The sequence below is a fragment of the Sylvia atricapilla genome, chromosome 6 (assembly GCF_009819655.1).
Source record: "Sylvia atricapilla isolate bSylAtr1 chromosome 6, bSylAtr1.pri, whole genome shotgun sequence".
NCBI lineage: Eukaryota > Metazoa > Chordata > Aves > Passeriformes > Sylviidae > Sylvia > Sylvia atricapilla.
In genome coordinates this window covers 39270439-39285125 of record NC_089145.1, presented here as the reverse complement: position 1 = coordinate 39285125, position 14687 = coordinate 39270439, and the positions used below count along the sequence as shown (strand labels likewise).

General features: G+C 41.2%; 1 protein-coding gene across 1 annotated transcript; it reads right to left on the bottom strand.

The window, feature by feature from the left end:
* Positions 1 to 788: 788 nt before the first annotated feature.
* PCNX4 (pecanex 4) lies at positions 789 to 14426 on the bottom strand. The gene is made up of 11 exons (XM_066321604.1): positions 13713 to 14426; positions 12667 to 13393; positions 10859 to 11038; positions 10256 to 10770; positions 9348 to 9448; positions 9077 to 9199; positions 8483 to 8846; positions 5284 to 5387; positions 3819 to 4855; positions 3147 to 3333; positions 789 to 2799 (listed from the first exon to the last, which is right to left on the bottom strand). The coding sequence occupies exons 2-11, from the start codon at positions 13353 to 13355 to the stop codon at positions 2548 to 2550; spliced, it is 3552 nt and encodes a 1183-aa protein (XP_066177701.1). The 5' UTR covers positions 13356 to 13393; positions 13713 to 14426; the 3' UTR covers positions 789 to 2547.
* Positions 14427 to 14687: the final 261 nt, after the last annotated feature.

The window sequence follows — 14687 nt, the reverse complement described above, 5'->3', positions numbered from 1 at the left end:
GCAAGAGTGTCTGCTTGAGCAAAACCTCTGTTCGTGACAAAATCCCTTCATATCTGACGCAGTGGGACTTAACCTCTGAACCCTCTCCCAGCTCTGCTGCCCTGTGTGTGATCAACATCTCAATCTAAAGCAAGGAGGTGTCGGGAAGAATTAAATAAAGCTCTACACACACCTGTTCAGGGGTCACACGGGCTAACAATGGGGTGGCCTTTCCCAAGCTCAGGCCCATTGCTGACAGCAGTACAAAGGTGCCATCAGTAATTCCAAACAGCAGCCTGGGAACACACACAAGGCCAGGGTTGAAGGTGCTCCAATTCCTGACTTCCAGATAAATCAAAGAAATGTTCCAAACCAAACAGGCCATGGTTCAAGAGCACACAAAGAAAGCTGAACAGGGGCACTTGGCAGCACAGATTTGTGGGACAGAACAATAAGTTTAACTCCTGCTAAAACCAGAATGAGGAGAGGTTTAAGGTGAGGGACTGTGACTCAGGGTCTCAGGGCTGTGAACACCCTGGGCTGTGCCAAGGGGCTGGGTGAGCAGTGACTGGGGCTGTGGGACAAGCTGCCTGTGCCAGCAGGGGACAGGATGTGGCAGGGCAGCACAGCCCTGCTCCACATTCCTGTGCTCCAGCAGGAACTCTGCCCATTGCTAATTGTGCTGCTCCATCTGGTGCCAATCAGGATCTCTGCTGGAACACTGGGCCCAGTTAGCAGCAGCTCTCCTCAGGGCTGGGGACCAGATGGAGAGAACACAGAGAAAGGAAGAGAAAAGGAACATAGCTCTCTTCAATTTTTTCTCAACTGGTTTATTCAGTTTATAAAAGACAAAGGATGAGGGCAGAAATTACAGCCATCTTTGAGTAAGTACTGCTGCAAAAAAATATAATTAAATTTTCTGTAACTATATGGAAGACAAGCAGTAAGAGATTTACAATGAGGCAAGGGAGGGTTAATTAGATTTAGGAAATAACTCCAACTTTCCAGCTGCTGCAAGAGCAGCAAAGAACTGGAGTGAACTGCTTGAGGAGTTCATGACACTCCTTGCAATGGAAGTTTTAAATCAGAGTAAACATTTGCCAAGATAGTTCCTTCTAAGAAGAAGCTGAAGTAGGTGCTCCCCACAAGCCCCTTCCACATCACTTCCATGGCTCTGTATTGCAGATGCAGCTCAGGGTCCAGCATGGCACCAACTTGCTTTGTTAATCAACTACACCACTTGCATAGTTATAAAAAATCATTTCTGGCCACTATCAAAAGGAACACCCAACAGCCAAGTACAAGGTTCTGTGGCAAATTTCATCTGAGACAAAACGTCTTAAGGGTAAGGAGTAAAAGTAATGAATGTGCTCCGAATCAGACAATGCTGGTGTTCCAAACCAGTACTGCTTCTGTTATGGAGCAGGTCTGATTTCAGTTGATTCTGCAGGACTAGGAAATACAATTACCTACTCCCTGCTCAGCACTTGCCTACAGTGTACCCACTGCCCTGCTGAGAAAACAGTTATGTGCTAAGCCTGGTGGTAGTGAACAGGATAAATGAGCCACTGGACACTGGACCTGGACATGTTTTTGAGGTGACCTGAAATGTTACAAACCAGCTGCCTGAGTCTGTTTCCAGCCTGTAGTGATGTTAAAAAAACCAAATTACTTCTGGCACAGACAGCTGGATTTTCACTACCCCTCCATCATCAAACTCTCACAGCATTTGTGGAAGACTGGTTAGGGAGGTGACAGAGGTTGCAAGTAACATATATATATATAATATATATAATTTATATGGATACTGGAAGAAGGAGATGAAATCATACAATTTGTTCTTAAAATTTTCTCTTTCCCCTAATTGTATATATTTACTTCTCTCATCGGTAAAGTCAACCAGGCTATCAATGTGTCACAGCACACACTGGTTTATATAAATTCTTTTTACCAAAACCAGATTGTTTGGTAAAAATTGTCCCTTAGAATTTACTTTAGTTAAAGTATGGCTGATAACTTACTACACATAAGGAAGATCATATAACAAATGACAGTCTTATAACAAATGCTAGAACTGAACTCAGTCCAATATAATATGGCCAGAATAACAACAACAACAAAAAAAATTATAAATAGTCCTATGTACATGTTGATTGCCAGCTCTGGGGTTGACAAAACTACAAGAAGCTGTAACCTGACTGGCAGTGCAAGTCACCTGTCCAAAGGAAAAAAAAAGGAAGTAAAACTAAATGAGAATGCACCAAAAATAGGTAATGATCAGAATTATGGTAATGATCAGAATTATGTTGCTCTTCTCGAAACTGGAGAAGAGAATTTCAGCATGTGGCTCATCAGCCACACAGGCAATGGTGTTTCGTGTTCCAGCAGCACGAAACCAGTCCCCAAATTCCAGCCTGCTGAAGGTTCTGGCCAGCACCATCTCTGAGCTGAGGACATGCCTGGCACTGCCACCCTGAGAGTAACACCTGACCTGCAGTGCATGAAGGGAGCACGGACATCTGAGGACACAGACAAACCAGGAACAGCCATATTCATAACTAGGGCAGCCTAGAAGAGAGGCAGCTGCAGGAGCTGCGAGGAGTACACGGGGTAGCCCAGGGGCGGGTCGGCCGCCTGCACAGTCAGGTTGCGCAGCAGGGCCGGGTGTGCCTGGATGCTGTAGCGCTCCTCGTCATCGTTGGTGGCATAGAGCAGCTCCCAGGACAGGTTGGCCCACTGGCCTCTCACAGCTTCAGCATTGAGCTTTCCCACCTGGACTAACAGCTCCTGCAAAGTGAGGACTCGCCCCGTGTAAATCCCCTACAAGAACAAACGGATCAAGGTGTCCAGGTCATTGTCTGAGAATAGTCAAGAGCATTTTGGTTACAAAGCACTGAGTCAAGCTTTGGGACCACACTCTATGAACACTTTAAACTCAGCAAAGTACAAACCAGTCTCCTCAGTTCAATTCCTCCACTGGAATATAATCAGGAAATATTGCTGCATCTGAAGAACAGTGCAGTGGGGTTTTCAATAACAGTGGTGCCAGTTCCTCTCTAGTATAAACGAACCTTGCAGAGCCTTCACGTTTCAGAACACAATTACAAGGGGGGAAAAAAGAACAGTGCAAAAGAAAACCAAACTTTGACCTAGTAATTTATTCTTACCATGCTTGGGTCATGCCCCAGAGAGAACAAGTATGGCTTTTCCTGCAGAACTGCTTGCTGCCACTCCAGGTCTGACACCAGCCCAATGTACCAATCACTTTCATATTCCTCCAGGTAATTCACCAGCTCTTTGAAGTTCTCTACTGGGCCCAGGCTGGCTTTGTCCAGCATTAATTTAAAGGTGTATCTGAAAGGTGCAGAAGATGACACAGTCAGTTGTGTGGCAAAGACAGGAGGGAGAAAGGCTCTTCAAGCCACAGAGGGTGGAGAGGCTCCACCAACTCCGTGAGTCACTGCCAGTCAGTCTGGGTGAGCTTTTAGCTCACCCACATATAAAACACATCAGCTTAAACATCTCTCAGTCACCTCTAATATTTCCCCACTGCCTAGCAATAGATAGTACCAAATATCTAAATCCAGCACAACTGTTGAGATCTGGGAACAATTAAAACAGGTTATTTTTCCCCACTTAACACAGCAGATTGGAGGCAGCTGCTGTGGAGGAGAAAGAAGAAAACTCCATACCACATGCTTCACTGCCTGGACTCATGGGCAATATTTATGTAGGAAAAACCTACAAATAAATTTAAACTATATGGGTTTAACAAAACAGTACTGAAATGACACTTCTCTGTACAATTTTTCTAATCTCTGGAAATGGTTTTCTTTTACCTGAATGCTTTCAATGCCAGCTGGAAGAGCTCTGGTTTGCCTGTTAGCCAGTCCAAGCCAGCAGACCAGGGAATGCCACCAGTGTAGGCCCTGAAGACGTGGCGAGGGGCAGGCACAGCGTTATCCAGGCCAAACAGACCAAAGCAACATGACAGCACCCCGTGGATGTACACGTCCTTCAGAGCTTTATCTTTCATAAGGTCTGTGAGCAAACTGGAAGGTTTCTCTTTCAGATGAAAGAAGTCCAGTTGGCTCAAAACAAAGTGGTACCATTCCTCTGGAAACCTCTGCCTCATTTCATTGACTTTGGAAGAAGGCACTGGTGCTGTTCTCCATTCTTCAGGGATGCTCAGCAGCTCTGAGTAAGAGCAACTAAATTCTACACGAGGTAAAGCTTCTGGCTGTTTCCCTTTGTCCACAGCAGGCAGCCCAAGCACCACAGCCCTGTTTAACTTATCTTCTGGTGACATTTCTTGTAGGAAATCTTGGCTCTGTGTTTCTACAGACCCTGGAATAGACAGGTGCACTTTTGGTGTCAATTCCAACTGCCCAAGTTCTTTTCTGTCTCTTGTTCTGCTACTGGGTTCAAAATCAAAAATGTCACTATCATCAGTCCAGTCCTCCACTGTATCAACACTAAAGCTGTCTTCTTCCCTCAGAGCTCTGGATCCTTTCACCTCACCACTGTGCTGATCTTCTGAAAATGATCCTTGTTTGCTCTTGTTGGCACTGCCTGGGCTTTCCCACATCTTTGATTTTTTATAACAATACTGGACAAGCATCCATACAAGCACTTTAACAAAATCATCTTTCAGGTGCTTTAAATTCTCATGGCAATCAATTATTCCAGATAACACATTCCTGGCATCAGAATACAGCCTCACAGGAACAACAGTACAGGGAGTCAGGATGTGTCCAAAATGGGGATTGGGAGACAGAATCCTTGTGTGCTCTTGATGTTCAAAGGCCATTTCAAAAATTTCATCTACTCTGTGAGCTTCAGCAGCATGGCAGGATGTTTCCTGCAGTTCTAGCCCCTAAAGCACACATGAAAACAGCTTTCTGTTAGTCTTCACCAGGATGTGACTTTAAACACTAGCAAGCTGTTTGCTTGCAACAGAATTATTCTGAACAAGATGATTGTCAGTATTTCTACAACGGAATTTACAAACCTAGAGACAACAGCAACAACAAAGCACTCATTCCAATATTAAGCACAGATCAATGGCTTAAATAAATCTTTGCCTTATGCAGATCTTATTAGCCAGGTTATTAAATATCTCGTGTCACAAGCTAAATGATAAAAAAAATTCACATCTGCTACTCATGTAAATTGCAAGACTAATTAATGTTACATTCACCTAAGAAAATTAAATGTAAATCAGTTACACTACTGAAATGCTACACAGCAAAATGTTTACACTATTTCCAGACATCAACATATCAGTGCTCAGTATGCAATTACCTTGATGCTAACACCACAGTATGTGAAGCCTTTTTCCAGCACCAATATCCACATCAGCCTGTCCTGAAAGCGGCACAAGTAATGAGACCCAGGCAGAGAGAGACCTAGGCAAGAAAAAAAAACCCAAACAAAAACTACATTTTACCTTTTCTACATGCCAATGAAAGGATTCAACAGCAAACATCAACTATTTCTGCATCGAGATCACAATCAGTTAACACTGGCTAACTAGCACCTTAGAATCCTGAAGAAACTGGCTGAAACTGCAGCTTTGAAAAAACTGTGGAGAGCTGGGAAACCTCTCACAACTGCAGGACTACATTATTCAGACCAGACTAGGTGTGAACAACTCCACCCTCAATTCCCTTTGCAGAGATGACTTTCAGGATTAAAGAACGTTTTTGGCTGCATTCTCAACCACAGAGTTCCCACTGATATTCTCTAAAGACCTAAAATCTTTCTTACTGAGAATATATTGAAGAATCATGATATAGCACAGGACTTTCCTAATGGCCCAATTTGCTGTGGAGTAGAAAGTTTATTTGTTATCAGAGAAATAAAAATATAACTGAACTGGAATTTGAAAATCAGGTCCTGAACAACAGCAAATTAGTACTCAAAAAAACCTCCAAAACCCACACAAACTTTTTCTCTTTTTTACCTATGTCACAAAAAGAGCAATGCCAAATTTCCTAAGAACTGGTGGATATACTGTCTTTGAACTACAGCCTAATGTCAACCCTCCTAACACAATGGTTCTATTCTTAAACATGACATTTACTGCCAGTTTATGACCTGCTTTTGCTGTCATTCATGTCTGGTGATCACTCACTTGCAGAGAATTTTAGTTTTAAAATGTTGTAAGATGAAATCAGTGAAACCAACCATTAAGCTGTAGTTAAATTTTAAGTAACCTTTTCTATCCCACTGAGCTAATGAAGTGCATTTTCTTGCTAACATTTTGCAAAGATTTTAATTCCTTTCTTGCTAGCTGTTAAAGCTACTAAAACTCTTTTACACAGAAAAAACTATGGGTTTAAATTAGTGACACACAAAGTGGTACTGCTTCCTTTCGAACTCATCTGAGAACACCACAGTTTTTCTTGCTTCAAGACATTCATTCACAGATTTTCCCATTAAAGAAGAGACTTTTTACCCCTCAAGACTAGTCTTTTAAATTATTTATTCTGAGGCATATATGCCATCACAGTCCTGAAGGGAATGGGTAAAAAAACCTATTAAAATATGTATATATATAATATAGATAGATATGAGAGACAGATAACATATATATATGACAGATCAATAGATATTATAATGATATAACAAATATATCTATTGTACATAAAAATCATAGAAGGACTAATGCGGTAGACAAACTGAAGTATCCTTCTTTACGGAAAAAAGACTTCCTACTTTTATTTAAAATCTAACCACTGATGAAAGTGCAGCACATGTTTCCTAGTAAAGCACCTGGATATATTCTTCAGAAAAGCAAGATTAAGGCTAACTTCCACTGCCTTCAAATATTAAGTCACTTTTTCCAGCCATAAGCTATTTTCTAAGAGGCTTATGTAAATATTTGCCTCTTGTCTAAGGGCTACAATCTTTTGATTATTTAGGTTACACAAAGGCTGTTTCTCAAGAAAATGACCTTGCAATTTTAGAGCAGTTACTCTGTCTCCAGCTGGGAAAAAGACTGGGCATTTCTTCACCTCTGTCTCTGTAATTCTGTGAAAACCCAGAACTCATGATGCCTTTCACAGGCTGTAAACCCACAAGTGCTGCTACAATCCCACCCCAACTGGCTGCACAAGATATGGCATTAAATCTTATCAATGAGTTTGTTCTCAGCTGTTAGTAAACAGCTACTTAGGCTGCATCACGTGTTCCACAAACATCCAGCCAATATGCACCATAACCAACTAACACAGCCAAATTAGGAAAGTCACCTTCTGGAAGCTGAGTAATGGGATTGATGCAGAGACAGGCAGCCCTACAGAGAGCAGTCTGACACAGATCCTTCTCTATGCTGTCTGGCTGAAGAACCCAATTTACAGCCTCCAATTAGGTGGGATCAATGCATTCCACTCTTTTTGTTCAGTATACAAAGATTAGAATTGATATTGTTTCATCACTATTTAGTATCTCCTTAATGGTAACAAATCAGAGTTATGTCTTTACAGGATTGTAACAAGGAGACATTGTAGAATCATTAGCTGGCAAAGATCTCCTAGATCATCAAGCCCAGCCTTTGACTGAATACCACCATGTCCATGAAACTGCTACATCTACTTGTTCCTTGAATGTTCCCAGGGACCACTCCACCACTTCCCTGGGGAGCTCGTTCCAATGCTTAACCCTCCATTCCGTGAAGAAATATTTCCCAATATCCAATATTTCCCAATATCCTGAATCTCCTTGGTGCAACTTGTGGCTGTTTCCCTTTGTCCTACCATTGGTAGTACAAGAAGGATAAAAGTAACCACCTTTTTCTGAGCATTCTCTGAATATCAGATCTAACCCATAGTGTGAAACGTGGGTTTCAACCCCAGATTCTCCTGTTCTCCAGCAAAACTATGTTTCCTGAAGCTGTATTTAGCTGCAATATTTCAGAGAATTCACACAAGGACTAGGTTGGAAGAGACTTTCAAGATCATTGAGTCCAGCCCATGCCCTAATACCTCAACTAAACCATGGCACTGAGTGCCACATCCAGGCTTTGTTTAAACACATCCAGGGATGGTGACTCCACCATCTCCCCAGGTAGGTCATTCCAGTACTTTATCACTCTTTCCATGAAAAACTTTCTCCTAATATCCAATCTCTATTTCCCTTGGCACAGCTTAAGTCTGTGTCCTCTCCTTCTATCAGTTGCTGCCTGGAAAAAGAGACCTGACCACAGCCACCTTTCCGGGAGTTGTAGAGTCATAAGGTCACCTCTGAGTCTCCTTTTTTCCAGGCTGAAGAACCCCAGCTCCCTCAGCCGTTCCTCACAGGGTTTGTGTTCCAAGCCCCTCACCAGCCTCGTTGCCTCCTCTGGATGTGCTCAAATGTCCTCCCTAAACTGAGGGGCCAGAGCTGGACACAGCACTCAAAGTGTGGCATCACCAGTGCCCAGTACAGGGGGAGAATGACCTCCCTGCTCCTGCTGGCCACACTGCTCCTGTGAGAGAGGCAGGGAGCCCCCTGTACGTACCCAGCCCTCCGGCCGCCAGGGCGGCCTGCAGCGCCGTGGCCAGGCTGGGCACCAGCTGCCGGTAGTACACGGTGTCGGAGCACACGCAGGCGCTGCCGCCCACAGGGCCCGGCCAGCACCGCAGCGGCCGCGGGAATCCCACCAGGAACACGGGCAGGGTGAAGAGCGGCAGCAGGGGCGAGGAGAGCAGCGCCGACACGGCCACCAGGGCCAGCAGCACGGGGAAGAAGGCGACGTTGAGAGCGATCAGGGCGGCGCTGGATCTGCGGCGCTGCTTCTTCTCCGTCCAAGACGTCAGGAGGATGGCGATGGCAAAGTGCAGCTTGGAGAGGAACTGGAACAGCCGATCCCGCAGGAGACCGACCTGCAGCAGACAGGAGGGAAGCATGGGGTTTGTAGCCTGTCGCATACTCAGCACAGCTACAGCAATTTAAAGACAATGACTATCTATCATTGGTGTTAGAATTCATCTTAGTACAGTTTTTAGGTTCCATCTGCCAGGTTCCCGGCTCTGTAATTCTCCAAAAGAAGAGAGTAAGGAAACAAAGACTTCAGGTATCAACTATCTGCTTAATTTTACTTTATGAGCATTACCAGCAAGAGTTTGATTCCTGTATCAAGGCTCCTGTTCCACCAGAGGTCTGGATTAAACACCAACATTTGTGCTGCTGATACAACCACCATGTCTAGTAAGGCATTTTCTGTATTTTGCCAGACCTAAAATAGAGATATGTTAGAAATACATTAAAAAATATATCCATTTATCTCTGCTTTCATGACCTGGAATATTTCTTCCAGATCATCTTGATTCTCAAATAATTTCTAAGAGCATTTCTAAGGCTAAGGTATTTAAAATTCAAATTACCATCCTGAATATCCTTGTGAATCCAATGGAAATAGACACAGAATGTGGGTTTTGTAGTGAACGGTCAACTGACAGGAACGCAATCATAGCAAAAGGAGACACTGCAATGGAAATAAAAGATTCACTGACCTCCTTCCAGAAACAACAAAAGTCAACAGAGGTAAGCAGTCTTATTGCAGCATGGTAATCCCAGCATAAAAGAGAAACCTTCCCTACACCATCACAAACTCCTCTTTGTATTACACTCCCACGATATCAAAAAATTTATTTGCACTAATGGCCCAGGATAACAAACATTTACATCAATGCTTAGTTCTTGGTGTTAGTTCTTTTGTCCTTTATTTGTTTCTCCAAGAGAAAACTGAAATAAATAAAAATAAACATGGAATAGCAGTCATCAATCTACTTTCACAAATTAATGCTTCTTTATGAAATGAAACAATTTAAATCAATTTTTTATACCCTCAAAGTAGATGCATTTGTCTCTAACCTACCAAAAAGGAGGCTCTTCCCTTTACTAGCAAGTTTTAAGAACCAAATATTTAGTCAGCTTGAAAACTTGCAATTAATTTTGTTTCCAAGTACATATTTTCAAAAGTGGGCACTGCGGTTGTAACTAAAATCGTTTAAAAGGCCCTGCTTTCTCAGCTGGGCTTTCAAAAGGCTCAATTTTTTAGGTTCACCCCTATAAAAAATAGACAAAATCACTTTCAAATTCAGTCACTTTCAAATACGCTGGACCAGTAACTCTGACCTCAATGCACAATTTAACAAGACACTAACAAGCATTTCCAGCCACTTGGTTTCCCTTGTTTCATTCACAGAAACTTGCACATATAGCAATTCTAGAGTTTCAATCTCCCTACAAAGCATCATCTAACAAACAACAGACAGCAGTATATTCCTACCTAGTGTTAGTAAAATCCTCCTGACAACACCAACTTTCATTAGCCTTCTTTGCTTCTCCATGAACACATCCACAGTCCTGACATCCTTTGGGAAAAAGGGGTTTCGGAGGACTCCAAACAAGTACACTCTCTGAATCTCTCTAAGAATCCACAGAATTACAAGTAACAGGATCAGAATGTAACTTGCTATGGCCTGGGAACTGCCTGGGGAAAATGATGAGGAGCCTGCAAATCGATGCAGCAAGCTCACTTCTGTGAGAGCAAATGTCAACACAGTCACATAGAAAATAAATTCCCTCCACCCAATTTGTACTCTAAGACCTCTGTGTGTATTTTTAGATTTGCTGGGGCCTAAATGGCTGATCATGGTGTGTTTGAAGGCAAACCCAATCTCACTTAGGTTAAGACTCAGTATGAACCCAAATCCAGTCATGAAGAGGATCACACCGAGGGGGCTGGGAATGAAATACGATGCTATTGCTGTTCCAGCAGAAATGAGAAACATTACTAACAACCTGTGAAGGAGAAAATAAAGAAGATTTGCTTGAAAAGAAAAAGGTTATAAGCAATACTGATATATTTTACAATTGTAAAAACATTTACTTTGTGTTACTTGACATGGGTGAACCTCCTAGTCCAAACTCCAACAGTTGTTCCATTCCCCAGAGAAAAAGTGCATCAAGTGGAGGCAGAATTCCCATTGCCCACAAGAACGGCAGGAAAAGAAACAGGATGTGCAAAATCTGGTTTGTCTGCTCTAGAATGGGTGTGTTGACAGCAAACCTGGATAAAAGAAGAAATGGATTTGACTTCTGTGAAGGGAAAAATAACTTCCATGTGGGAAGATTTCCTATTTAATTACTACAGCAAATCCCAAAGTAAAAACATTACACATTTAACCTATAAAACCTAATGAGTATTTTTAAAAGGAAAAATAAGGACATATATTTATGCTTGGGACAGTAACACATTCATTAGAACACCAGAACACAGACTAAATTTTCATTTAAGAGACCTGAAGCCTTCAGATGAATACAGTGATGCAATTACCCCGATTATTTTTTTACTGTTATGATAATACACTAAAAGAATACTTGTGCAAAAAACCAAAGGTCCACAGGCTCCAAGGCCTCAACTGTTTAACAAAAAATTGTAAAGTATTTTTTTCAGAAACACAAAAGCAAAATTTTATGCAATTTCAAGGCCCAAGAGCTAAGCTTTTACACTGGAAGAACTGGCATGTTGCCTATACACCTACAGATAATATTGTATATTCCTAAAGAGTTTATTTCTACATAAAAGTGTCAAAATCTTCCTGCAGAAACACCAAGATCAGTATTAGAAATCTGCATAAATTCTAACCCATATATACTTCAGCAATTAAAGAGAGTAGATTGTCAAGGTATTTGCTTTCTCTCTACATTTTAATAAGTAAGCAAGCCTCAGAGGAACTTTATCAGGAATATCAACAATGTCCTAATCTTCTCCCCATAAAACTGAATAGAAGAATTTGGAGACCAAGACCACATGTATAATTCTCATACCTCACCTGAAGTGACAATTAAGGTATATCTTAACAAAGAGACCTCACAGTGCAAAACTAGCAAATTCAAACATTGGTTTTTTTAATGTATCTGAAGTACCCCAACTATAAAATATGTACATATGACAAAGTGTTATAAATACCACCTGATAGGGAGAATGAATGCAGAAAGTAAATTGAAAAGCATCTTGTTTTAGGAGCCTGATATTACAAATATTTCAGCTAAGGCACTCATCTGAAAAACATAAATGTGACTGTCCTAATTTGTAGACTGACACAGCTCTTTTGCAAAAGCATTTAAAAATCCAAGTTCCAAACCTGTATAACAAAGCCACAGCAATATTCCCATTGGCTTACCCATTCCTTAAAACCAAATTTAGAGGGTTTTTTTTTGTGTGTGTGTTTTTTGTTTGTTTTTTGCCTGTTGTATAAAAGCCTCTGCTATCACTTTACAGAGATTAAATTAGAAAGTATTCCAGGATGAAATCTGGACATAAATCCAGTAATCCTGAATCTTGTAGTGTTTAGATTTATGATTCCAGGTCAGGAACATGTGTTTTCAAAACACATCCTTTAAAATGATATAGATGCAAATGCTCTAATACAAAAATATGTAAAATGACATTGTAGAAGATAGTTTTACTTATCTCTTACTTAGAAACTGCTCTTCCTAGTTTACATGGAAAGCTATAAAAATTTAAGAACCTTTTATACACAGCATAGAACCTCAATTTTTATTATATATGCATCAATCTTCCTTCTTTGAAGTTACTACAGTTGATTAGAATCTCAAAATAAATTTTCCTCAGAAGAATAATTTAACCTTTCCCATCAAAAATTTACAGAATAACCATCACTTTAAGTTTACCTGTGTGCAAGGTCCACAGCAATAAAGACAAAAATGTAGAAAGGTCTCATCAGAGCAGTGATTTCATAAGTATCCAGTGCTTGGAAAGTGGCTGTTTCAGTGGCTGTGTTTATGATTAATGAATACTCTCCTATACATATGGTCACCCATCCAAACACAAAGATCACTACAGTTCCTCCAAGGTTGCTATATAGCAAGGTTATTCTGTTTGGCAGCAAATACCAAGTTCCCAGCCCACACAATACCCCTGCCAGAAGGGAATGGAATGCAGTGTTGATTATGTACTTCTTGCCAGGAATAATAAATTTTACTGTCTCTGAACCTACACAACTGGAAAATTCAAACTCGTCTTCATCTGTCAGGGTATTCTGAATTTGCATTCTCTCTACTGTCACTGTTTTCTGCTTTGCATAGAGATTTGTCAGCTGAAGAGCAAGTGCAGTAACAAACATGAGTCCTCCTGACAGAGCTGCAGTGCAGAAGTCCCTCAACACTCCCAGCTGGTACAGGAGTGTTCCCACTCCTCCCCAAAGCCATGGTGTCAGGAAAAGGATGAGCTGGTTCACATAGATGTAAGGAGGGGCACAGTAGCCTAATTTGAAGCGGGGACCTCCCAGCACAGTCTGAGGGAAGCGCTTCAAGAAGAACTCCTGTTTGTAGTCGTTGAGCAGGGGTACATCTGGCCCCATCCTCGTGGCTCAGGAATGCTGCCTGGGGATCATCTTTCCTGGGAGAGAGCAGAAAGGAACACACGGACACATTACTGATTCTGGAAGTCAGAACCTAGGGAATTCTTGTGTCTTCTTTTTATTTACCAAGTTACAGTGGAATTCTGACATGGTGCTGTTAGAATTTCCCAGAATACAACCACTAAGCAAACATCTGTTTTAAAATGTGTACATATTCTTTCATCTGAAGGTTGCAAATGAAAATATATAACCTGTTCTTGAGAGATGATACAACCAACCCATCACCCCATCAGAATACCTTCCTAAAACTGACATTCTTCCCACTCAAACTGATTCCAATCACACCGTGCCACAAACCTTCAATTCCAAATCCTGTTAAGGATCTCTGTACACAGAGCCTGTGATTTCAGTGAACAGCCACACAAGTGCAGGGACACAGGCACACAGAGGTCCCTGTAAAAAAACACAAAGCTTTATGGAATAAAGCTTTTTCTACGTAAATATATTAAAAATGTAAGCAGAAATACTAGAAATTGTTTTCCACATCAGCGTTGTTACTGTCCTTCCTACACAGCCCAGCTGAAGGACAGGATCTCACTGTTATGTAAAATAAACAGTTCACTTTCTGCTTCCTAAAACATAAAAAAAAAAAAAACAAAAAACAAACCAAAAAACACAATAATTGTGAGTTGTAGCAGAATCAGCATATATTCTTCTCTGTGCCAATGGAAAAAGCTGAAAGAAAGGAAAGAAAAAGATACCTTAAGATGTTTACAATGACCCATCAAATAGAAATAGGTTTGAACACTCCTTTAGAGGGGATCAGGCAATGTAGAAACCATGAATGTAAGGTGGTAACTATGACATTCAAATGTAATTTTGTGTTACTGATCATGAAAGCAAGAACCTATGAATGACAGGCAGAAGTACTCAAGCTAAGAAATAGGGTGAAAAAACAGCACAAAAAAAGCAGTGCCAATATCATTAATAATAATTCTAAAATAAGAGATGGTGTGCATTAGGAGATGTGCAAGTACTGAAATTCTGACTGACTTTGTTCCTCTGGACCTCTACAATGTGATGAATACCTACTGCCATCACTGGTGAGACATTAAACATTTGGCTGCCACAGAGTCCTCAAACTACTGTCATCTCTTTTTTCTACGATACCAAACATTTCTGAGAACAATTCACCCCATTTATTTAAACAGGTATCAGTCACTTCACTGTTGGTAGATGCTGGTCATTGGGGAATGAAGTTGGAAATGGTGCAAATGAGATTTTATACTTTATCACCACTGAAAATTTGCATTCCGCATCCACTGAGTCAAT